At 36.2% G+C, this 27,935-nt stretch overlaps 1 protein-coding gene across 3 annotated transcripts in view; it reads left to right on the top strand.

The window, feature by feature from the left end:
- txlnba (taxilin beta a) overlaps positions 1–27,935 on the top strand; it is a 45,968-nt gene that overhangs the window by 6,862 nt on the left and 11,171 nt on the right. For all 3 annotated transcript variants that reach the window (XM_056480903.1, XM_056480902.1, XM_056480901.1), the window contains exons 3-5: positions 4,128–4,219; positions 9,078–9,248; positions 16,853–17,047. In XM_056480903.1, coding sequence (XP_056336878.1) covers positions 4,128–4,219; positions 9,078–9,248; positions 16,853–17,047 — 458 coding nt within the window. The remainder of the gene's footprint in view (positions 1–4,127; positions 4,220–9,077; positions 9,249–16,852; positions 17,048–27,935) is intronic.

Raw genomic sequence — 27,935 nt, 5'->3', positions numbered from 1 at the left:
CACCATTAAAATGCAGACTGCTATGGTGCTTGACTCAGAGCTTAAAGGAAGATTTTGCACAAGAATGAAAATGCTGTCATCTTTTACTCATCTTTATGCCATTCCAAAGCTGAATATGGTGGCAGCCTGTGCCATGTTTCACCGTTTCACGTTTCATTTCAAACGGGCCTTGAAACTGAATTAGCCATATTTTAATAGCATTTTTTACATATACAGCTATGGGAAACATTCTAAAAGACCATTTTGAGAATTTATTATTATCTATAGTTATGTGTTTATGTTATTTTGGCTTTATTCGGTAAACAACTGATGTAATGCTGCCATTTAGAGCATCTGTTCTGCATGAAATAACAAAAAGTTCCATATTTTCACACGTTTATTTTTATTTTTTTAACATTATTAAGTTCAGAACAATTTTAGTGGAAAACCTCTTATTTTACAACTAATGTAATTGTTAACTATTCTGACCAACTGTCCATTCCTGGAAAAAGAAAAGAAAAAAGTTGTCAAAGATCACCAAAGTTTCGATAATAAAGGTTGGCTCTTCTGTCGTTACATAACATACAAAGACCAATGGGAATGAAAAGCTGCTGTTTTCTAGGCCGATATAACTTAAAATAATATACTACACCTAGAAAATACAGCTACTTTTTATTTTCCCATCGGTGTATCAACATAACTACAGAAGAGTAGTGTTTTAAATAGAAAAATTGTGCTTAAAATATTATTCTTCATTTTTGTGTGAGATGCTAATGCTCTAATCTGATTTAATGATCTATGCTAAGCTAAAAATTCTCCCGTCAGACTCTGGGACTGGTTGAATGAAATTAAAAATGGTAGAACTCAACTTCTTAACTCTAATGCTGCATTCACACCAGATGTAAATGAAGCATTAAGCGAAAGTGATTTACATGTTAAGTCAATGCAAAGATGCGAACAGACATCCTATGGAGCATTTCGTGTGAATGACGTGGTGCAAGTTGAGTTTTTTGTGCGTTTCACTGGCTTAAAACGCATTTCGCACAAATCGCTCCTGTTGGAAAATCTGAACTTCAGCAGACATTCATGCTGCGTTAACCTATCAGGAGCTTGCTCTTGTAGGGGCATGACTATGACGTAGTGCCTGTTGTTGGTGTCCCGAGGGGATATTGTCTTGCCAACACCAAACAACTTCTCATCAAATGGGCTCGGCTCAGTCTAAAACACCGCTGAAAGCCTCCATACTCCAGATATAGTTTCTGGAGGAGTTGATGAACTCACACAGCTAGGTGCACCTCTGAAAGGATCTAGTGGACATGGCGCTGAACAAATCTACCCTGTTTTTCAGCCTTCATAAAGCACATAAAGCACAGCGACTATCTCAATGAAATCCATGTTAGTCATTTAACATTGAAGCTATAGTCGCAGGGCAGACAGAAGCAATAATATTCAGCTGCAGACCCGCACAATGACAGGACACACAATCTAGGCAGGGGCGAACCATATTTGGTTTCAACAGATGTTAATTTTATTACTGTCTTCTCGGACCTTGTCATCAAAACATTTTTATATTTATTGATAACAAATAGTGTATACTATTTCACAAATATGGCGATCGAGATGGGCGAATGGGGAACTTTGTTTTTGATCGCCATTCAATATAATAGACTGAACAGTTTTTTATCAGTCATCATAGATGATCAGTCATTATTTATCTGACAATAGCAGATACTCATTTGCCGGCTTTGCTGAAACATTTTTTCAGAGATATATAAACGATTAAAATGGACAGGTTTAATTTCTATAATGGATTGATTATATTGAAGAAAATAATAGCAAGTTAACATGTATAAGCTATAATACATCTTTATATTTAATAAAAATATTTTTACATTTAATAAATGTATGAGACTATATTAATATTTTACTCCAGGGATTAAATACTAGTTATTTGCTTAATCAAATAATAGTCTTTAGTGTTTTAACAAATTCTTTTTATTTACATAATGTGAGTACCAAAACTGCACAGATATAATAATGAAGATAGAATAATGAAATAATGACTGAAATGGGAAAGCCTAAACTTTTCAGAGTCACGAACGGATTCGTTTGCCATATTTGTGAAATACTGTAGGTGGCGATAATGCTCCTATGGAGTTAGTAGTCGTTAAACAAGAAAAAATAAAAGAAGATTCATTAACCATATCCGCTTGTTAAGTCGTGACGTATGGAATACTGTTTCCGGGTCCAAGCCGCTACTCATTTGAATTGAGAAAATATTAGCTTATGGCCACTTTTGAGTTCTATCACACATTAAAGTGAGTTTTATATAAAACCATGGTGTACTCAATAATCTTTGGACTTGCTGCATCACAAACACCAACATTTTACCAATTTATAAAAAATTAATCACTTTCTGGCCATTGGATATTAGGCATGGATATATACAGTTGAAGTGACAATTATTAGCCTCCCTGAATTATTATCCCCCCTGTTAACGGAGAGAAGATTATTTTAAACAAATTTCTAAACATAATAGTTTTAATAACTCATTTCTAATAACTGATTTCTTTTATCTTTGCCATGATGACAGTAAATATTTGACTAGATATTTTTCAAGACACTTCTATACAGCTTAAAGTGACATTTAGAAGCTTAACTAGGTTAATTAGGTTAACTAGGCAGGTTAGGGTAATTAGGCAAGTTATTGTATAATGATGGTTTGTTTTGTAGACTATGGAAAAAATATATAGCTTAAATCGGCTAAAAAAATTTTGACCTTAAAATTCATTTTAAAAAAAATGTAAAATTGCTTTTATTCTAGCAAATAAGACTTTCTCCAGAAGAAAAAATTTAATCAGACATACTGTGAACGTTTCCATGCTCTGTTAAACATCATTTGGGAAATATATTAAAAAGAAAAACAAATCAAAAGGAGGCTAATAATTCTTTCTTAAACTGTACATTGCCATCGTGATTTTCGAAAGTATTACACCACTTTGTAAATGTTTATTATTATCATTTGATGACTCTCCCCATACAGTTTTATATAGCACTTGGACCCAGAAGCCGATTCGCGTGACATCACTATTAACAAGCAGAAACACTTCGCCCCTGCCTAGATTGCGTGTCCTGGATTATGTGTGCTGAAACATGTGTGGTTCTGCAGCTGGATATGTCTCGACAGAAGCCCTGCCCATGACATGAATCCGCAGCTATTGTGAAGTGAATTTGACGTGCGAACTTTACACGTAAATATCGCAATTTATCCACGCGTGCTGCATCTGGTGTGAACAGTAAAAGGGAGATATAAAATGTTTCAAAAAATCTTTTCCAAGTTAAACATCACTTGGGAAATATTGGAAAAAGAATAAAAATTGAAAGGAGGGCTAATCATTTTGATATCAATTCAAAAGTATGCTCGATTTAGTTTAGGGCGGCATGGTGGCTCAGTGGTTAGCACTGTCACCTCACAGCAAGAAAGTCGCAGGTTCCAGTCCCGGCTGAACCAGAATGCATTTCTGTGTGGAGTTTGCATGTTCTCTCCGTGTTCGCATGGGCTCCAGGTGCTCCGGTTTCCCCCACAGTCAAAAGAAATGCGCTATAGGTGAATTGGATTAACTAAATTGGCCGTAGTGTATGAGTGTGTCTGTGTGTGAATGTGAGTGTGTGGGTGTTTTCCAGTACTGGGTTGCGTCTGGAAGGGAATACGTAGCGTAAAACATATGCTGGAATAGTTTACGAATCATTCCGCTTTGGCAACCCAAGATTAATAAGAGACTAAGCCAAAGGTAAATTAATGAATGAATGTATATAGTTTCACGAAAAATAAGAAGCAGATTTTTTAATATTTATAATATATTTTGTTGCCATTTTGAAGCTTTCAGCAGAAAGCAAAGATATCATAAATGTTTGAGGAAAAAATAACAACAGTTTATTTCCTTTCTGGATGAGTTACACCTTTACATATTACTTTCTGTATGCTTCTCTCAAGCGTTTTATCAGAGTAAACGCGATCGCACTGTGATTTCACCCCTTCTGCTTTGATTTATTTTGAAGCTTGTGTGCAGAACTCTCCCCTGTGGGCTTCTGCTCATCTTCTTTATCTTTTCCTTCTCTGATCTGAACGGGAAACACTTGTCTCGTAGGTAAAGAGGCCGCATCCTTATTGCAGAGTCTGAACAAGCTGGGCTCACCAGAAGAGAAGGTGGAAATGGTGTTGAAGAAATACAGTGAGCTGGTGAGTATCCCAACCCAAGAGAGATAAACGCTCTCTGAACAGTTTTCACCGCCGGCAAAAAACAAAAAAAAAAACGCAAGGAGGACAGTTAAGAGGAAACAAACAGAACCCAAACCAGATTGACACAGAGAGAAAATAAAAGAACTCCTGGTGTGATGTTAAGAGTGGTTTCACTGATACAGCGATGACCTAAATATCTGGCGCCCCAAGCTGAATAAGCAAATCTGAACACAAGGCCATATGCTACACAAGAAAGCCACAACATGCTCTTTGGTTTTCACAGAGATAATGCCAGAGATGCAGACGGTTTTCCACAAATAATGGCACTTTCACCGTTCAAAATGAAAAAGGGATCAAGTATTCGGGAAAATTAAGTCATTTTAGTTGTGGCCATACCATGCTTGTAGAAGAGTGTTTTACAAAATAGCCGAGGCACTTAAAGTCCTTCTTGTTAAAAACACATTGACCAAAGTTAAACCAATGATTGTAGCATGAAGTAGGATTACACCTCAATTTTCTGAAGGTTACAGCAATCATTAATGAGTAAGAAGTGAATCAACAGCCTCTCACAGACATCACTAGTCTCTTACTAGTCGCTCACATTCTGCATGCCAATTTGCAAACTATCCATCCTAAATAGTATTTGAAAATAGAAATAGTATGTTGACAAGAGTATGCCAAAGGTTCTTGCATGGTGTACTATTTCCGGCGTGTAGAAGCGGCCATACGCTAACCACTAATAGCCAGTGGTGGTTAGTACTGAAAAATCATACTCAAGTAAAAGTACCATTACTTGCCTAAAAATGTAGTGCAAGTAGATTAAAAATATCTGTTGTAAATATTACTCAAAGTATGAGGAAAAAGACCTTTTAAAAGTACTCAAAAGTAGTGACTAGTGAGTATTATGCTGTCAAAAGCTGATGCATTTACAGTGCATGTAATTTGTGGATGTGTGTAAACGTAACATTCTGTAGTCTATTTAGTTATTGCCCAGCAGACACACAATGTCATAAGACATTAATATTAGGTTAGATTTAGGTTGTGACGTCAGGTGACCAATTCAATACCTAGCCAGCGTTTAAATACAGCATTATTTTGACGTCCAATAACGACATCAACTGGCATTGATATTTGGTTGATTTTGACTTATGTTAGAAAGTGACCAAAATTCAACGTCGAGCCAACATCTTAAATCAGCGCCATTGACGTCAGATGCTGACATTTATTTGTCAGGTATGGCAACTAAAATCCAGTGTCTGATAGACGTCATAGTGGTAACGTCCACACAACGTCAAGCTGTAACATCATTAAATGTTGATATTGAATTGATTTTAGGTTTGTCATTGACGTCGGCCTGACGTTGAGTTCTGACGTCAACCTGATTTTCATTTCCAAACAAAATACAACGTCCCCACAAAGTTGAGGTACAACGTCAATCTGATGTCATGTTGACGTCTAGTGCCTGCTGGTTGTTTAGGCCATTTCAGTTATCATACAGTAAACATCCATCATCTCATCAGTGACATGCATCTAAACAGTCTCTGGGTAAAGATTTTGGAAATTTTCTTGAACAATTTTAATGCTTCCAAACAGGTTGCTGCAATTATAAATCACCCATGTCTTGAGGTAGTTCATTATGATGCGATTTACCTCTTTACTTCTATGTGCAGTTTGATTGGACAGGAATCACAGAACAGATTTTTCTAATCCCCATAGGCTAGAAAAAATAAAGTAGTGACTGCAGGTTGAAGGAAAGTAGTGGAGTAAAAGTACCAATACTGCATTAAAATTGTACAAGTAAAATTTAAAGTAAAAAAGTAAAAGTATACATTTTTAAAACTACTTAGTAAATTACAATTCTTGAGAAAAACTACTCAATTACAGTAGTTTGAGTATTTGTAATTTGTTATTTTACACCACTGCTAATAGCACACACAACACATTGAGCGATGGATGTAAATTCAATTAGAACTACAAACTCGGGTAAAAAGTGTAAACAAACTACAAACATGGCAGGCAAGCGAGGCCAACAGTCAAGTAGAGAGGCTTCGGTAAAGTTGTTTGACTGACTATTAATTAAAATATAGCGAACTGGAAAAATTTTAAATCAAGTTTTCTGTCTTATATTTCATCTGCAACAACGTAAACTTACATAAAGACATGTTTACACATTGCATAACTATCCAAAGACCTAAGGAGATTTATCTGCATGAAAGACTTGCGAATGGCAGATTAACATGCTGCTGAATCTCCAAAAAGGTAGCTAATTAAACATGAAAGAAATGTGGATAATGTGTCAAAATGATTGACAGGGGACGTAACTTTGCAACATAGTGTTTTTTAATGAGGTTATAGTATGTCCCAAGGCTTGCACACTCTTGTTAGACTCAAAACTATATATTTTTCCTTTACAAAAAAAGTTCATACTTCTAGGGCATAGTATAAGTATACATATTGGGATGCAGCAACAGACATCACTAGTCTCTCGCAGAGATCAATAGTCACTCATAGACAGCAATACCCTCTTACAGACATCACTAGTCTTTCACATAGAGCACTAGAGTACAGACAAACATGTTTCCTGAGAGTGATGTTTAAGCCGAGATCGAGATCATACCAAATGCATTCTTTTGTGGCAAGAGGCGCCTTTTTAAAATGGTTCTATTGGCATCAAGTGTTTTGTGCAGTGTTTATGTGCCCCATGTACGTCTCGTGTTCACCTGCTACGGAAGAGGGATAAAGTAAACTCTGTGCAGAAAAAAGGCCTGGGCATCATGTTCCTTGGTACAATGGGATTGCCTATAGCATCATTGAAAAGTGTAGCGCTCTGCTCTTTCAAAAAATTGTATTTTCTAAAATCAACAAAAATGCAGTGCTTTGCACCTCGTGTTTTTAGAATTGAAAGTATGATCGACAAGACTCTTCTTAATTCATAATTAGTCTTTTTGTAATTATCTCTGGAAAAGATATGGACGAAGTATCCGTGATACCATAGGTTTCTGAAGAGCACAAATGAAGCTACAAGTAGGCGTGGCCAACAGTCGCCATTTTCTTCCTGCATCATCGCACTGACAGGGGTAATCAAAAAAGGGCAGAGCTACAGATGCCTGCTAGCATTTTGCTTAGTCAGGCTTTTCTTTGGGAGAAATGCATAATGCTTCATTACCTGTGACTCGTTTGTGTTCTGACCACATGTGCTTAGTTGTATACTAAATCAATTAAGTGATTAGTCTTTTAATAACACTGTTGTAACACATTGAGCCGCTAAGCATTGTTTTTTTTTTTTAGGAAAATGCTAACTACTTCCAAACACTTTAAATATAGTCTGTGTTAGAAAATGCAAGGCTATTTATGAAATAACACTGTCTGACAACGCTTCAGATGACTGTTTTATTGACCTTATTCTACAATGCGGAAGTGCGCTCGTTTTTGCGATTGTTTTAGAACTTCCGATTCAGTTGCCTATGGGAGAAATGACTAGAAATAATAAATGGCAGAAAACTATCAAACTACTTGCTTTACAAACAAGTGTTTACATCAAGCAGCAGAACGATCTGTTTTTAACCTCTAAAAATGAATGGAAGTGAATGAGACCGGAAGTCTCGAGCCAAAAAGATTCCAATGGCTGCGCCCGCTCATACGCGGAGAATAAGGTGAATAGCCTACAGCTAATCAATCTTTCATATTCTGGAGTGCATTCAAGTTCTAAAGAAAAATATTAACGATAAATGATCTTAAATAAAACAAATACATTTATAGATATGGTATTTAAGTATATTATTTCACTCACCTGGGAAATGGAAATGGCCACTTGAATGGTTTGTGAATACAATTAAGTGCACAGAGCCTGCCATATTATCTGATAATTGTAGGAAATAATTCCAAAAGGCAACTGACTGTGTAAAGTTACATTAAGTTACATGAAGTGACAGCGACCAGTGAGACCTAGCTGTCACTCACGTGGCCCCGCCCTTAATTATGCAGACTTAATATACTTAATATATAAACAAAATGAATGAGTTACAAAAAAAAAAAACTCACCCCCTCACAGTTGTCATAAAGGGTAATATTACATGTTGTGAATTAGGCACAAAGTTTTCATGAGAAGTTTAAATGTGCATATAAATACGAAAAACATACACAATTATTAGTGCATGAGACCCATTATTTTTCCAAAATAGATATTTGGACTAGATATTTGGACTAAAAACATTTTTTTGTTGTGTATAACTTTAAATAGGACTAATCAGTGACCTCTACATTTAGGAAACTGTACATTGTAAAAACATCTTAATTTACAGTTTCTGTATTTTGTGATTCACAAGTGTTTTCTGTTTATTTACAATGGTGAATTGCATTATGGGACTTTACAGTTTAACAAAGTGACTTTTATTAACATTTTAGTAGTTTAAAATAATATAACGTATAAGAAATAGTATAGAGATAAATAAGTCTGTAAAATAACAGAAAATATACTGCAATTCAATACAAAGTTTTGTACCGTATTTTACAACACCAACCCACACAATATATCAAGTTAAACTGTTAAAAATATTAATAAAAGTTGTTGGAAGACAGATCAAGTTCTCATAATGGAATTTGAAAACATAAATAAATGGGAAAAAAATATTCAAAAATAAAAACATGAATCACGAAATACGGAAAACTGCTGATTTATGGATATTTTTTAAAGTGCAGGTTGCTCTCTAATTTTCATCTCGACTGATGAGTAGAACATTACATATTCCAGATAGCTTTCCCCAGATTTTCCCTTGAGTAATATACTGTAGAGTCTAAGAGCAATGTTTTATGGTGTATGAGGTGATGTATGCATCACACCTGCGCATATTTTGTGCAGGTGGACGAACACAGGACTGAGAAGAAACAGCTGGAGCAGTTTCAGCAGAGACAGGGTCTTCTGGTCAAGCAAAGAGATCAGCTTCAGTTTGAACACAGTCGTGCCATTCTGGCCCGCAGCAAGCTGGAGACGCTCTGCAGGGAACTTCAGAGACATAACAGGACACTGAAGGTGAGGACACTTCTATGACAGCTTAACAGATCTGAGCTGGGAAAGAAAGAAAAGTTAGGCTGTGATATCACAGTGTAACATTGTGCTTTTTTCTTACAGTCTAAAAATCAGATTGTCATTTTCTGAAAACTACATACGATATGAAACTTTTTTTCGAACATATTCATATTCTTTTTTTACTGCTCACATTGATCAGAAGCGTAAGTGAAGACATTCAAAATATTTTTAAATAATTATAAATGATTTCCATTTCAAATTAATTATTTCTTGTCATCAGAAGGAACAGAAATGTATTAAACAAAGAAATTAGGCAGCACAATATTTTTCAAAATTATTAATAATAATAATCATTTTGTGGTTTCTTAAGCATGTTACATTAACAACAGAGTACTTGCTGATGAAAATTCTATCATCAGCTATGCCATATATTTTAAATTATAATGTATTATAGTAATGTTTTATATTACATATTCCTACAACACCAAATCAGAAAAAGTTGGGACAGTATGGAAAATGCAAATAAAAAATAAAGTAGTTATTTCTAAATGTACTTTGACTTGTATTTCATTGCAGACAATCCAACAAACATTATTTAATGTATTCCTCATGATTTTTATTGTTTTTAAACATAAATAAGCACATATACCAAATTTGGTTCTTGCAACAAATCTCAAAAAAGTTGGAACAATAAAGCATTTACCACTTTGTAATGTTGCCATTCTTTTCAAACACCCAAAAAAAAAACGTTTAGGGGCTGAAGATACCAAGTGATGAAGTGTTTCAGGGGTAATTTTGTTCCATTCTTCGAGCAAACAAGTCTTAATGTGGGCAACAGTACGGGGTCTTCGTTGTTGCATCTTGCGCTTTGAAATGTGCCACAGATTCTCTGTTGGAGACAGGTCGGGACTCCAGGCAGGCCAGTCAAGTACCTGTATCTGCTTGCTCCACAGCCAGGACTTTGTAATGAGTGCAGAATGTGGTTTTGCATTGTCTTGTTGAAATATGCTTGGCGTCCCTGAAAAAGATGGTAGCATATTGTGCTATAAAATCTCTATGGACTTTTTAGCATTTATGGTGCCAGCACAGAAGTGCAAGTTACCTTTACGAGGGCACTTGACCATGACAGACCCTGGCTTTTGGACTTGTTCATGGTAACAGTCTGGATGATCCTTTTCTTCTTTGGTCTCGAGCACACGGTGTCCATTTCTCCCAAAAAACACCTGAAATACTGATTCATTGGATCACAGTACACATTTTCACTGTGTGATGGTGCATCTCAGATGTCTCAGAGACCAGAGAAGTCTATGGTGATTCTGGACACTGTTAACATAGGGCTTCCTTTTGGCACAGTACAGTTTTACCTAGCATTTGTGAGTGTAACTATGTATTGTGGTACTTGATAAAAGTTTGCCAAAGTAGACCAGAGCTCATGTGGTGACATCACTTAAAGATGAATGACGATTATTGATGCAGTGCCGCCTGAGGGAATCGAAGATCACAGTTGCCCTTCTCCTTTACGCACTGAAATTCATCCAGATTCATTGAGTCTTTTTATTATGTTATGTACCATTGAAGGTGAAATATCCAAACGTCTTCCTATCTTTCTTTGAGGAACGTTAGTTTTAAACATTTCAATAATTTTCTCACATATTTGTTGGCAAACTAACGATCCATCTTTCGGCCCATCTATGCTCCTAAAGGAATAGACTCTTCTTGAATGCTGCTTTTGTACCAAATCATAATTACAATCACCTGCTGACATCACCTGTCAACCACCCTCAAATCACATCATTATTTAACCAATTTACCTGATTACTAGCCCTAAATTGCTCTTGTACCAACTTTTTTGGAATGTGTTGCAGATCTTAATGACAGGTAAGGATGTATATTTACAATTTTAATGAAGTTTAGACAAAACATTGACCAGACAAAACATGAAATATTCTGTGTTTATACTGCGTTTTCCATACTGTCCCAACTTTTTTCCCATTTTGGGTTGTATATATTTGTATAATTTATTATTTACTATATATTGGGGGAATAATGCATTTTTATACGTCCATAGAAATAAAAAAAATAATACACTCAAGTGTTTTGTCATTCAGGATTCTGTCTATGTGAACGACAATAACACACCTTATAGCAGCCTCTGTGGCGTGTTGAAGAGTGTTGAGCATCTGACTTGTTGTCCTGTTATCCCGTTTCCCATGTCAATGTTTTGATTGCTGAGATTGAGTCTGAGGAAATGCTGTCTTTGAGCCCAGTGGGACATTACTGCAGTGGCTCTGAGTCTCGGCCTTCTCAGACTCAAAGCGCTGCTGACAGGTCACTGTGACGAGAGGGATAGTGTTACTGAGCTTCAGTGCCATTTGCCCTTCTTTTATAAATCAAAAGTCAAAGAGAATGTTTCACTGGCTCAAATCACAGCAGAAGCCGTGATCTCCTGTTATGTCGCTGCAACTACAGCTATCTCTGCTAAACTCTGCGTTATGGGTGTTGTTGTGCACTCAATTCCTTAAAAATATTACTTAATTAGGCTTTAATTAATAGTTAATTAGGTTTTATATTACACGGAGCAAACTGAGACCACACAATAATATCATGTGAATCTAAAGCCCTGTTTACACTTTGTGTTTATGTTAGAGCTGTGAAGCAACTAAAACATTTAATTAATTGCATGATATGCTGATTAATTTATCTTATTAATCACATTTAATTACATATAAATAATGGCTAAGAAGCGTATCCCCAAAATAAAAGTTAAAATTATGTTCTATGAAAACTGAAAAAATATTGCACAAAACAGCTTTTATTACAAACTTCATTGAACGTTAGTCTATCACTTTCAGTTCTGTGATGATGCTACACAAAATTCACTGTTTGGTACATATTTCGGGTTGTAGGTCAGGATTTAGTTCAATTCAGGGATTGGGAATGGGATTGATGGAGGGATGGATGGATGGATGGATGGATAGATGTAGATAGACATTAGATGTATAGATATTAGATATTAGATATATAGACATTGGATGGATAGAATTAGATGTAGATAGACATTAGATGTATAGATATTAGATATTAGATATATAGACATTGGATGGATAGAATTAGATGTAGATAGACATTAGATGTATAGATATTAGATATTAGATATATAGACATTGGATGGATAGAATTAGATGTAGATAGACATTAGATGTATAGATATTAGATATATAGACATGATAGATGGATGGATGGATGGATGGATGGATGGATGGATGGATGGATGGATGGATGGATGGATGGATGGATGGAAAAGTCACTGGTTCGAGTCCTAGTTGGGTCAGTCGGCATTTTTGTGTGGCGTTTGCATGTTCTCCCCGTGTTCGCGTGGGTTTCATCCGGGTGCTCCGGTTTACCCTACAGTCTAAAGACAGTGCTGGATAAGTAGGCAGTTTATTCGACTGTGGCAGTTTATTTTTCCTGATAAATAAAGGACTGAACCGAAGGTAAATTAATGAATAAATCATAAATGAGAATTGGGAATGGGTAATCCGGACATATACAGTATTTTTCAGTTTATTTATTTTTTTATTCAAGATATTTCTTAAACATTTGCTCATTGGATAAAATCATTTTGCTATACAACCAATAACATTGCCTCAGATTCAAGATTTTCATACAGTTGTGCCAAATAGTCTCCTATTCTAAGATCAATTGTTGATTTATTCAGCTTTCATTTCATGTATAAATCTCAAATAAATGATCCTTATGACTGGTTTTGTGTTCTAGGGTCGCACTAAATAGTATTAGTAGTTTGTTTCCAATAAAAACAACTGCAACCTCAGGTATGAAGGCCACTTGCAACTAAGCTCCCATATTTTTATTTTTACAAAAGCTGATTCCAGTTGTCAGATATAACAGGTTCACTCATTGCTTTTTTACTCTGCCAAATGTGTGTGTAATACGAAAGGTGTTATGAATCTTGCACAAAGCACCTGGAGCCGTTTTCTCTTTGCCGTTCAGCAACTGATTTCAGTCCATTTGTACTATTCAATAAACAGCTGCTGGAGGACTTTACAAGAAAAGGCTGCAGTTTCTGTCCCAGCTTTTATTCTCCCTCTGTTTTTGTGGTCTGTAAGGTGACTCAGAGGAGCTTTCTAATCATGTTTGTGTTGTTTTTTTTCTCCTCCGGGCATTGAAGATATTAAACTCTTGCTCTAATATGAACTCTGCATGTCTTTGGAAGTTGCCGCTATTCCTCCCTGGAGGCTGGCGTTGACCTTGTTCGCTCTCCAATCAATTTTATTTAAGTGTTCTAGAAGCCATTTAATGAGCAGGTCAGAGCAGAACATCGAAGCCCTGTGTGTAAGGTGCGACTCTCAGCTATGAGGACGGTAAATTAGATTTAATCTGGGGTCATTTCCCTTAGCGCCGTTCACCTCTCTGATGAGCGTGTGTAAGTGGAAGAACAACTTCACCTTTCTCTGGCGGGAGTCTTAGGCTCGCGGCGTGTGTAAACACAGGCAAACAAACAGCTTCGGCTCTTGAGACGAAAGATCCATGCTTGGATTCCTTACGATTAGCTGAGTCAGTAAGCCGGCGTTTCTGAAACAAGAGCTCATGTTTACTGAGAGCACATACTGGATGGCTTGGTTAGCATTCAGCCATGTCCAATTTCAGATACTAAAAGAGACGTTGTTTACTTCAAGTCTCATTAATATGTCATATATATATCTCATTAAGCATGACATGTTGTTGATATTATTAGCCTTATATAATTTCTACTGTATATCCTGTTACTTTCCACTATATTTATTAAATACAGTGTTGGGTAAAGTTAATTTTGATTTGTATATATATATATATATATTTAAGTTTTTTACTTTTTAAGCAAAATACTGCGAAAGTGTGATGTTAATTTATATATATATATATATATATATATATATATATATATATATATATATATTTTCCCCTACACGTATTAAATAATGTGATAAAAGCACCTCGCAATAGGTTGTCGCTTTATAATTATAATAATTCCATACATTTATATAGCGCTTTTCTGGACACTCAGAGTGCTTTACACATTGGGGGTGAACCTCCTCATCCACCACCAGTGTGCAACATCTACCTGAATAACGCGACGGCAGCCATATTGCGCCAGACCGCACACCAGCTGATTCGTGGAGACGCGACAGAGTGATGAAACCAATTATGATATGGGGATGGTTAGGAGGCCATGATGGACAGAGGCCAGTCGGTAAATTTGGCTAGGATGCCAGGGTTAAATCCCTACTCTTTTTTGAAGGACATTCTGGGATTTTTCACGACCACAGAGAGTCAGGACCTCGGTTTAACGTCTCATCCAAACGTTCACTGAGTCCCCTTCACTATACTGGGGTGTTAGGACCCACACAGACCGCAGGTTGAGTGCCCCCTGCTGGTCTTACTAACACCACTTGCGGCAGCAACCTAGCTTTCCCGTGTGGTCTCCCATCCAGGTACTGACCAGGCGCAGCCATGCTTAGCTTCAGTGGGCGACCATGTGAGAGTTGCAGAGAGATAGCTGCCAGAAAATTAATACTTAATTAATACTTTTATATTATAATATTTATTAATACTTTTAATTTACAGATTTTTATATGAAGGTCACTTTCTTTCATAATGCATAATATATTTTCGCTAGTTCTCAGATGCCATTTATTTACTGATGTTATTATGTTTATATTTCCAATTAGCTTTATTTTAATACTTTACATGTACATTTTAGTTCAATGTTTGCTCATTTTTGAAGGTTTTAGTATTTCTGAATCTATAATATTTCTTTGTTTAAGTACTGCGAAAAAAAATGTTATTTATTTATATGTATTACTTTTTTACCCAACACTGATTAAATAATGCTGTAAAAGAACCTTGCAAAAGGTCTTCGCTTACTTTATTAATACTTTTAATTCACTGATTTATACACGAGTATCACTTTCTTTTATACTGCATAATACATTCACTAGTTCTCAGATTCCATTTAGGTGTTGATTTAATATTTCTATTTCCAATTAGCTTTATTTTCATACTTTCCATTTTAGTTCAATGTTCACTTATTTTTGGAGGTGTTAGTATTTCTGTATCTATAATATTACTCTTTAAGCAAAGTACTGCGAAAGTATGTTATGTTATTTATTTAATTCTATTACTTTTTTACCCAACACTGATTAAATAATGTGGTAAAAGCACCTTGCTAAAGGTCTTCGCTTACTTGCTTTATTAATACTTTTAATTTACTGATTCATATCCAAGTGTCTCTTTCTTTAATAATGCATAATACATTTTTGCTAGTTCTCAGATGCCATTTATGCGCTGATTTTATGTTTATATTTCCAAGTAGCTTTATTTTCATACTTTCAATTTACATTTTAGTTGAATTTTCACAATTTTTTGAAAGTTTTAGTATTTCTCTGTTTGTAATATGCTTTCTTTAATGCATTAAGTTTTCAATGTAGACATTTTAATGTTGACATTTTTATTTTAGTTCATTGAAAATTAATCATTTTAATAGATTAATTTTAGATAATTGATCAATGTGATGATCAATTTTTTTTGTTTTATTAAAAAAAAACAATGTCAGTTCATTCCACCGTAGCGACCCGTGATGATTAAGGGACTAAGCCGAAGGAAAAACAATTGATAGAATGATTAAATTAACCAATATAAATTATCAATAACGCAAGTTTTAACTGACAACATTACATGTTTAAGTTCAATTTGATTCACTTATGAGAGTCAGGTCAAGTTAATGTCATATAATGCATGATGTTATATAATACAAAACATTATTTAAAAAGTTGTTGATTAAAAATGTACTCACTTTCATGTAGTTCCAAATCTTTTTGAGTTTAACTTCTGGTCGAACACAAAAGCAGGGTTTTTGCTAGAAGGGATACAGCCTTGGACGGAAGATAATGAAAATTATTTACATTATTCAATAATTTACCCATTAATTGTATTTTATTAACATGTGCCCCTACCACAATCATCACAGTAATGTAAATACAGTAATTATACCAAGTATTATTCATATTATTTATTAAATTATTTTTGTATTTTAGTAACGTCTACTTCCACCCCAACCCTAAACAAAACTCTAAACAGAAACAGAAACATAAATATATTAATTATTGGTGTACAGTGTCGCGAAAATTATGCTATATTGACGTAACCATATCTGTATCCCATCTAGACATTACTAAAAAGCAGATATGTTGAGAAATGTTGAAAACTGATTGACATCAATTGGAGAAAAATAGTTCTATGGAATTTAGTGGCAACCAGTTTTTGTGTTCAACAGAGGAAAGAAACTCAAACAGGTTTGAAATATGTGAAGAGTAAATAAATTTCTGGGTGAACTATTCCTTCAACTGAACCCATTTACTGTAGGCTGTAACTTTAAGCCACAGTACGAGTAATCCATTCTATTCCACCAATGTTTAAAATGCCATTTCCACAATACATGATTTATCCATCTCGCACCCTGTCAGAGCACTAGACCTAGATTGCTTTCATCACTCAAGGCTTCATATGCCCATATTTGCCATGCTTTCCTTCTGTGTTTCTCCCTGTAGGAAGAGAGTCTGCAGAGGCTGCGGGAGGATGAAATGAAGCGGAAGGAGATCACCACTCATTTCCAGAGCACACTGGTGGACATTCAGAGTCAGATCGAGCAACACAGCAACCGCAACAACAAGCTGTGCAAGGAGAACAGCGAATTGGCCGGCAAACTCAAGACCATTATAGAGCAGTACGAGCGGAGAGAGGAGGTCAGGAATCAACACATTTCATCTACAGTTAAAGTCAAATTTATTAGCCCTCCTGAAATTGTTTTTTCTTTTTCAAATATTTCCCAAATGATGTTTAACAGAGCAAGGATTTTTCACAGTATTTCCTGTAATATTTTTTCTTCTGGAGAAAGTTTTATTTGTTTTACTTCGGCTAGAATAAAAGCAGTTGTTAAAAACATTTTAAGGTCAAAATTATTTAGCCCCTTAAGCCATATATTTTATCGATGGTCTACAAAACAAACAAATATAATACAATGATTTGCCTAACTACCCTTACTTGCCTAGCTAAGCCTTTAAAATGCACTTTAAGTCAAAGAGTCTTGAAAAATATCTAGTAAAATATTATTTACTGTCATCATGGCAAAAATAAAACAAATCATTCATTCATTCATTTTCCCTTCGGCTTAGTCCCTTTATTAATCTGGGGTCACCACAGTGGAATGAACCGCCAACTTATCCAGCACATGTTTTACACAGCGGATGGCCTTCCAGCCGCAACCCATCTCTGGGAAACATCCATACACACTCATTCAAACACATACACTACGGACAATTTAGCCTACCCAATTCACCTGTACTGCATGTCTTTGGACTGTGGGGGAAACCGGAGCACCCGAAGGAAACCCACGCGAACGCAGGGAGAACTTGCAAACTCCACACACAAACGCCAACTGACCCTGCCGAGGCTCGAACAAGCGACCTTCTTGATGTGAGGCGACAGCACGACCTACTGCGCCACTGCGTCGCCTAAAACAAATCAGTTATTGGAAATTAGTTATTAAAACTATTATATATAGAAATGTGTTGAGAAAATCTCTCCGTAAACAGAAATTAGGGAAAGAATCTATAAGGGGGCTAATAATTCTGACTTTAACTGTACTCATTGAAGTTCACGCATTATGCTTTCATAGTGTTTAAAGGTGCAGTATGCAATATTTGGATAATGCTTTGGACAAGTGTTGGTCAAAAGTAATATATTGCAATTTGAAGCCTATCTTACTCCTAAAATTACATAAGAAATCCTTTCACATTACTCTCCTTAAAAGAAACTAAACTGTAAAAAAATCATTAACTATTAATTATTAATTATTAACAGTTTCCGTATTTTGTGATTCACAAGTGTTTACTGTTTATTTACAGTTGTGAATTGCATTATAGGACTTTTACCTCAGCTCTGTCAACTTTTTAATGTCGAAACTAATTATTTGAATTAAAATTCAACTCAATAGTTTAACAAAGTGACTTTTATTGACATTTTAGTAGAGATGGTCCGATCAGGATTTTTGCAGCTGATACAGAGTACCGATTCCTTGTCATGGTGATCGGCTGATACCGAGTACCGATTCTGATGCTTCAAGCTTTATAATGCATAAAGCACATTTTCCCACTAAGTATGATACTTAAATGAAGATCTCTCCTTACCCAAGATTATTTAAAGGATGCTGCTTATAATCCCGTAAACAAATGGTCTCTTATAACCATTAAGTTGTGAACATGTCAGTCAAAAGCAGCATTACAGAAAATACAGAAAAATTACAAACAATGCGATTAAGTTGAAAATGTGTTCTGACAAACTAACAACAACTTAAGCCAGTGATATAAGAGATGGGGCAGTAAGCTACGTTGTGTTTGCACAACACCATCTTCAACTAAAAATTCACAGTTAATTGCTAAAAGATCTTGTAAATTAACACAGGCTGATTAGAAATTTATGCCTCAGTTTTATGAATCTGCAAAAACACACTTCAACACACAACAGAAAACAGTTTCGAGGTCAAAGGAACAGGTATGACACCATATGAAGTATGACGCCAACGACTTTTGTTCCTTTTCACACTACTGACATTGTATCAAGAATTAGAGGATAATTTTCATGCAGTTCTCTCCACAGCACCAAAATAAATACTACAATACAATTAAACGATGTCTATAATGTATAATCGAATACGTTTGGCTCACCAATCTGTATCCATAAAGACAATATTTCTAGCATGTCAGGTTGCTTAATAGCTCATTTTGTTTAGTGTTGTACTTGTGATGTGGAGAACTCCAGATTGAGTCTGGTAAAGCACGGTTCCACAAAAGAGACAAAAGTAATGTGAAATCGAAGTAAACATTGCATGGTCATGCATAGAATCAGAATCAGAAAGAGCTTTATTGCCAGGTATGTTCAAACATACAAGGAATTTGTTTTCGTGACAGCTTCTACAGTGCAACAGAATTACAGACTTGCAGTGCTCTGTAGCGTCGACCAGAAGGTAAAAGTTCAAAGAGGCAGTATGCTGGGTGTGAGGGGTCCAGAGTGATTTTGGCAGCCCTTTTGCTCGCTCTGGATAAGTACAGTTCTTGGGGAGTAGGAAGGGTTGTACCATTGATTCGCTCAGCAGTCCGAACTATTCGACGTAGTCTTTGGAGATCGTATTTAGTAGCTGAGCTAAACCAGACAGTTATTGATGTGCAGATGACTGATTCAATGATGGAGGTGTAGAACTGTTTCAGCAGCTCCTTTGGGAGGTTGAACTTCCTCAGCTGACGAAGAAAGTACAGCCTCTGTTGAGCTTTTTTTTTTTAGTGCAGTTTTACCTTACGTTTGCTTTTAAATAACACTATTGAATGGGTTTAGGCCAGTAACCTTTTACAGATTTGCAAACAATGTAGACAGTGCCCTCTAGTGGATTTGACATCTGAAATGTGCGACAAAACATACAGGAAGGAAAAACTGGTTTCATATTCGCAAATTCATTCATTTTTGACAATTTGTGAAACGGTGCCTATATTGTTTACCATGCTACTTTGAATATTCACTCTGAAATAGCATGACTTCAGAACAACATTAGCACTATTTCATTTATTTACTATGGACAATGTTGTACTTTGATAGTCATTGGCTGCTAATATGATTTCCATATTTAGAAATTGCAAAGAATATTTTTGTGAAATTACATTATTAAGAGAAAGTCAAATGTCTGAATATAAAACTAACTTTACCTCAATCAAAACATACCTGGCGCGACGTAATTCAGGTTTCGCAAAAATGTAGACTGAGGAATTTATTTTGAATGAGCCTGGGTATGTATACTTGGTTTTTTTCTTCTCTTTTTCCAGTTCCCTATTCACAGTCATTAAAGAAATGGTGCTTTTTTTAAATTGCGATTTTCGTGCAGCTCTGCATTTCATGCATTTTGATCATTTATTTGCACAACAATGGCAATTTGCTTCACGTTTTTGAAAAGATATATTTTTTTATTGCCTCTGCATTCATAAGATGCAAAAACGGGATTTCCTGAAAATGGTGACATCATGTTCAGTCTACAGACATGACTGAGTACTTAACAGATAACAAACTACAGCATGGTATATGAGCAGGCACATAGCGTTTCTTTTCAAGGTGACATTGCCAACTGCCTGCCTGACATGCAGAAAACAGCATTTTATTCTATTTGTGTTTCTATGTAAGTGGATCACTTTGACAAATTAGTTGTCTACATGCAATTGTTTTTAAAAAGCACATTTAGCACATTGTTGTCACATAAATATACTCTAGAGTTGATGATTCAATGCATTTTATAAGAAAATGTTTTTTTTTACCTTGGAAGGATGTGAATCTATTGAAAAAGACTTTCTAAAAACAGCATAATAGGGGCACTTTAAACTTCACACATAAGCAGTGCTTCACCAGGCCCAGCGTTCACAGTGTTTCTGCTGCATAGAGGACTCTATTTTCAGCCACACTGCTGCTGTGCTCTTCAACACAGCACAGACAGTGTGAATACTGTAACCTGTTAATGTGAGCCCAGAAATAAATATGTGCTTGTGGTGGGAAGCAGACCAAAGACCTGTGCAGCCAGTGGACAGCGAAAGCCACGAAAATGAACCGACTTTTTCAAACATCCCAATATCTAGCACATCTGTCAAAGCGATTGGGCCACAGATCCATTTAAAGCTGCACCCCAAGGCACAGTGCGGATTACATTTTGGTTTGCTTGCACTATAAGTGATTGTAAGATGGCTAAAAATGCATTGGATTGGATCTTGTTACCTGAGCCATTACCCACTTATGTCAAACTCTGCAACAACTCTGACAGTCAAAAGCTGTTCATAATTAACATTTTGTTTAATCTTTAAACAATTATTTTTTGATTGTTCAGTGAGCAGTAATGCGGTCGATGTACTGGTCCGTTGTGGTAAAGAAGGAGCTGAACCAAAAGGTAAAGCTCTTGATTTACCAGTCAATCTACATTCCTACTCTCACCTCTGGTCATGAGCTTTGGGTCTTGACCGAAACGACAAGACCTCGGATACAAGCAGCTGAAATGAGTTACCTTCCCAGGGTGGCAGGACGCACCCTTATAGATAGGATAAGGAGCTTTGTCACCCAGGAGAAGCTCGGACGAGAGCCGCTGCTCCTCCACATTGAGAGAAGTCAGCTGAGGTGGCTCAGGCATCTGTTTCGGATGCCTCGTGAACGCCTACCTAGGGAGGTGTTCCAAGCATGTCCCACCGGGAGGAGGCCTCGGGGAAGACCCAGGATTATATCTCTCGGCTGGCCTGGGAACGTCTTGGGATGCCCCCGGAGAAGCTGGAGGAAGTGACTGGGGAGAGGGAAGTCTGGGGTTCTCTTCAGAGACTGCTGCCCCTGCGACCCAGACCTGGAAAAGTGGATGAAAATGACTGAATGAATGAATGTTTATTCATAAAACTTCTCACCAAGACTGCTCAAAATATATCAAATAAATCCAATATAGTTAAATTTATGTACATTTTAGTAAGCAATTTATTCATGCAATCCAATGATGATACCACTGGTGGTCAATTAGTAATGAGCAATTCCATGCAAATGTTAACCTCGCCATGAAAAAATTTTAGTTTTCGCCAAAACAGCAAAACCGTTTCTGCGTTTTTTGTGTAGGCTTGTATTTTACAGTGCTTTAAAAAATACTCAAAAATGTCTCTGTCAGTGTTTTCAAACAATTACATTTGATTGACCAAAGTCATACAAGTGGCAATTTCACACCTGTCACATCCATAACGGAGAGATTTCACATCCATAACGAAGCTTTTTTCCTCGTAAGTGCAAAAATGTAAAATCAAATAAAATCAGCCATGTTTGTTCTATAGTGAGCCAACTTTTATCCTTTTGATTAGCATTGTTTCTTTTGGGTTGTGCAGTTTAATTCACAGAATTTCTACAAAGTATTTTATATACTGTAAACTTGCAAACTTTTTTGTCACATACACAACGCGTGTTTATTTTCCTCATTTAAAACATAAAAAATGCTTACAGATTGATATTTTTCAGCTCCCACAACTCTGTGGTTAGTTGTTTTGAAAAATATAAACAGATGTTTCAATATAATGTTAACATATATTTCCTCCGTCAATTCATGTTTTGAGATTTTACTGCAAATGTCACATCCATAACGCTGGAATTGCTCTAATATTGAATCTTGTTGTTAACTAATGATCAATGTACTGCTTACAAAAAGCTATTATGTTATTTTTCATCTTTTCTTTTTGGAAAAAATATATAAATAATAAACAAACACACACACATACATAAATGAAAAGTAAATTAAGTAAATTAAATTCATTAATTCCTGTTAACCTACACAGATCTGAACTCCATCTAGGCATGGGCTTGTATACGTTTCTGACGGTATGATAACCTTGGATAAAAATACCACGGCTTCACGGCATTACGGTATTGTGATTACTGCTCTAAAATGTCTGGGTAAAACAAAAACTAAATAAATAACTTTATTCCCCATTGAACACAATTTATTTTATTTTAAAAAACATTTTGAATATTTTGGAGCAGTAAACATGTCAGGCTAAATAGTCAGTAGTAATAGTTTGCTTACAACACATAAAAATACATTTAAAAACCTTTACATATACCTTTGGAACGATAAAAAAGAAAATTTTAGCGGTTTTAAAACCTTGACTTAGGCAGCACGATGGCGCAACTAGTAACGCTCTCGTCTCACAGCAAGAAGGTCACTGGTTCGAGCCTCGGCTGGGTCCATTGGCATTTCTGTATGAAGTTTGCATGCTCTCCCCGTGTTAGCGTGGGTTTCCTCCGGGTGCTCCGGTTTCCCCCACAGTCCAAAGACATGCGGTACAGGTGAATTGGGTAAGCTAAATTGTCTGCAGTATATGTGAGTGAATGGAAGTGTATGGGTGTTTCCCTGAGATGGGTTGCAGCTGGAAGGGCATCCGCTGTGTAAAACATATGCTGGATAAGTTGGCGGTTCATTCCGCTGTGGCGACCCCAGATTAATAAAGGGACTAAGCCGAAAAGAAAATGAATGAATGAATAAAGCCTTGACTTTTCCAGATCGCAGTAAACCTTGAAACTGGTAATCGTCCCATGCATCTAAATGAAATCCATCTAAATTGATTTGAACAATACGGAAATTATATTAAATTATGTTGAAAATTCAGCTTAAAAGCACAGGGATAATTTCCATTTTACAAAGGCGTACATCAAACAATGTTTTTAACTAAGTGCCACAAGTGTATTTTGAAATACTCAAATCCTGCCTTGGTGAGCATGAGAAACTTTTCTCAAAAAGATTTTCAGTCACACCTCTTGACAGAAAATGTACGCTAACTTTACAGTAACTACGAGTCTGGCAGAGCTGTAATTTCACAACACGAAGCTGAGGAAAAACTACACCCTCACTCACACCTTTCAAACCTGCGACATTATGCACAGCAGACACACGTTTCTGACTTTGACTCGGTGATTCGCGCCCTGTTTGACAGTGAATGCTGCACCTTGTGGAAGACTCTTGAATTCGGTGTCTAATCGCACGAGGATCCACCGGAGGAAAGACAAGCCTGATGTGAGGAGAAGTTAAGCTCAATCTGTCATTCTGAAGGAAACCACAGAGATCGTTCATTCACAGCTGTGCTCTCGACTAAAACAGGCCGCTTTTTGGGCAAGACGGCAGATTACATGATGTAATGGGTCTTTACTGCCCTCTGCTGGCTGAAAAAGTACCACGCATCAAAAAATGAGGCAGCGCGTCGTGTTTAAAGGTATAGTTCACCAAAAAGTGAAGATTCTGTCATTATTTACTTGCCCTCCACTTGTTTTAGTCAATTAAATTTATCATTTATGTTAAACACAACAAAAATATTTTAAAGAAACTGGAAACCTGTAAGTATTGACTTCCACTGTATTTGATGCACAGCTTATTATTAATAAGGTATATGCGGAGCTAGTGTTTCTTCCCATACTGATAAACTTCCGGTGAACAGTTACTGTGACATTTTTCCATTTTATACGGTTCCTTTTACAGCATCGATGTTGTAATATAATTAAAATGTGACCAGTTAAATAGATTTTGGCATTTATTTAGGTGCTCAAGCGTAAAACAAAATGAAAAGCCGTTTACACGCACGTACCCGTCAGGATTAGCAGGCTAGCGCAGAAACTTCATTGAATATACTGGGGTAAAATAAATGTTCATATTTTAAAGACATGGCGGGGGGGAAATGTAATTTAATGCAGTGCTTCTTGTACAATCTGAGACACACTTTATTTACTTCATTTCGCCTGTATGGACACGCTGGCCGTGATTACAGTATATTCAAAATTCTGCTTCATGGGTTCAGACAAACATTATCATGTCACCATATTACTCCTGTAGTTTAACAACGACTTTGGCTTCCTTTTAAGTCACGGATTGATTAGAAGACCTTGATTTTTAACCTTCAAAGCAGTGCATGGGCTATTACCTGGTTACATTTGTGATCTGGTGACTCTTGCCACTCCAGCCTGCAGTCTTTGTTCGGCATCGGGACTTACCCTGTATCAGCCATGCTGTAAACTCGGTAAGGCTTTCTCATACAGTGCGCCTTAGCTGTGGAATGGTCTCCCCATTAGCATTAGGAATGCCACTTCTTTGGACTATTTTAAGAAACATCTTAAGGCCCAATCCCAATTCTACCCTTTAGTCCTTCCCCTTACCCCTACTTCTCGTTTTGCACTTTTGTGTACTTTTTGTGTGTTTACGTAGATGAATATGGCCAGGGAGTAAATACACAGTTACGATCTTATTGCCACATTATATCATTATGATAACATGATATATGCCTTCAGTGATTTCCTGAAGATAAATACCAAAAAATAACACAACTGGAATAACTACAGCAGTCTCGAACATCAAACTCATATGAAGCAAGAGATCACCATAACATATGATGACATGTGCAGGTGCTGTAGTGGTGTCCCATTTCTTAGAGCTACATTTTGTAGTCCTTCCTATTCACACTCAGTTTCAAGGGCCAAGGGGAAGGGGTAGGGGTACAAGGTAATTGAATTGGGATTGGGCCTAAGACTCACCTTTTTAGTATTGCTTTTAACTTAGGATGATTATTTTTGTTAACTTTTTTATTCTATCTTATGGTTCATATTTTTATTGTTTTGTTGTATCTTTTATTGTTGTGTTATTTCTGCTATTGTTAGTATTTTGCCATGTAGCGTTTGAGTCTAAGAAGAGCACATTACAAATAAAATTAATTATTAATTATTATTATTATTATTATTATTATTATTAGTTTTTATGGGAGTCAATAGTTGGACTTTCAGTTTTCTTCAAAATAACATTTCTTCAAATAACAAAATAACTAAACGAGGTTTGGAACAAGTCAAGGTTGACTAAATGATGGCAGAATTTTCATTTTCGGGTGAACTATCCCTATAAGTTTTCATTTAGTCATTTCTTTTAGACAAATTTAAAGACTTTCATAATATACTTTCAAGGAGTTTCTTGTCATACTTTATCAATTTGTGTATGTAGACTTCAATTACATACATATTTTAAAAGGGTTTTTTTTTTGCTGCATTGAGCCATAAATCTCCAGCAGCACTTCACAACAAAGTTCACCGTTTTATTCATATACAATCACAATTTTTTTTTTTACAAAATCTGTCAAGAGGGGGGTATTTTTTTAAAAGGTACTAATTTGTACTATTCAGGTGGACAATAATACCTATAGGTTACATTCTTGTACACTAGCACTTTTGGTTTGCACCCAGGTTCATTTGACGTCAGAGTACAGTACGTTTAGCAAGTATAAATGTGTCTACTGAACTCGGGTGAGCACCAATGAACCGTACCCGAGTCTGCCTTAAAGAGATGGTCTGGGGTACGGTTCACACAAACTCTGGTCCAGATCACTTCTAATACGAATGTAATCGTACCAAATAACAGAAGTAAACCACCAACTGTACAACAAACTATCGTTTTCATAATGTTTACTTCTTGTGTGTGTATCACGTGCTGTACCTGGCTGACAAGCGGAACTGAGCCAGGGAAAACACAGTGATAATGTCTGCTTGTCTCCAAAAACAGCTTCTGCAGACATCGAGTTATGTTCTGAACGTTTATAATATTTTTGCAGCAGATTGACATGAGTCGCTTTCTGTATGTCCAAAATCAAAAGATTCAGTAAAAGCAAAATGACTGTAATGTGCGTACATCTTTCCATTTTGGCGCTTTGCTTTGGTTTCATGTCCGTCACCTGGCAATACCCATACACACAACAGCAGCAGTTTGATGGGCATACTTCCATACTATTTAGTATGCTAAAATCAGTATGCGAGCCAAGTAGTATGTCCGAATTCATAGAATTTGAAAATCAGTATGCGAGAAGAACCCGGATGACTTACTACTTCCGGTGAGATTCTGAAGTGCGCATCCCATGCACGCTGCGCTATCCCATGATGCCCCATGAGACAATTCAAGAATGGAAGCAAAGAGCATAGAATCACTATGATTCTAAGCTCTTTGATGGGCGTGATGCGACGCAACTGACGCGGGTAGGTCACATGATCATGACAAAATGGCGGATGTAGTACATCTTTTCACATTCATACTGTATAGAATGTACTTTTCTAACGGTCGAGTAGTATGTTTAAAGCTCAAATGCAGTACCTACTGAGTAGTAGATGGTTTGGGACGCAGCCAGTGTGAACACAAACCAACCAAGAAGGTGGCAAGGGGGAACAATCGAACCTGGGTACGGTCCAGGCAATTAAACCAAGTTTGAAAGCACCCCTAATGTTCACTTTGTACCTTTAAGGAATGAGATAGACAGTTGTACTTTTTAGATATTACATGTACCTTCAAGGACCTGTTTGGAACAAAAACATACCTTTTGAAAAGGTAGCTCCCAATGGTAGCGCCCCAGTGACAGATTTTGTATCTAATTTCTAGTGTATCTGCATTTGAAAGATTTTTAGAGATATTTATTAATTTACTATCAGTCTGATATTATACAAAATTTTATTTGACAAAAATGTGAAAATTAATTCAGAGTATTTGCAGTATTTTTATAATTATGGAATATAAACATGACCAAAAATGAAACAAGAATTTTGAATCTGACTTCATCCAATGTTTTTTTTAATGGGCTAAAAACAGATTAGTGCAATTTTATTGAAAAATAACTCATTTCTGGAAAACTTGTATTGCGAACAATGTTTGTTATTCTTAATAAATCACCTAAGGAATTACGCTGGTACATATTCAGTTTTTGCATCCTGTTCACCTGCAGTGTCTTAAAGTGCCTTAATTTGATTTACACAAGAAGAACATCTTCCTGGAAGAAGAAGAACATTAACCAGTCACCACCCTCTGATTTTAGAAAAAAAAAGATTGATACTCAAGCTGTTCCAAGAAAAACAGAGGATGTTGGTCCTGGAAGATGTTCAGCTTGTGAAAAGCACATTGTGAGGTGACACAGACCATTTCCATTGTTAAAATGTTATGCTGCGTTGACTGATGCTGTCAAAGCTTCATTTCTAAGAAGTGAGAAGCTGGAAAAACAAACACCCTACAATTCAATAAAGAGC

This window comes from Danio aesculapii, chromosome 20 (genome assembly GCF_903798145.1).
Source record: "Danio aesculapii chromosome 20, fDanAes4.1, whole genome shotgun sequence".
NCBI classification, from domain to species: Eukaryota; Metazoa; Chordata; class Actinopteri; order Cypriniformes; family Danionidae; genus Danio; species Danio aesculapii.
This window is presented reverse-complemented; position numbering and strand designations above follow the sequence as displayed.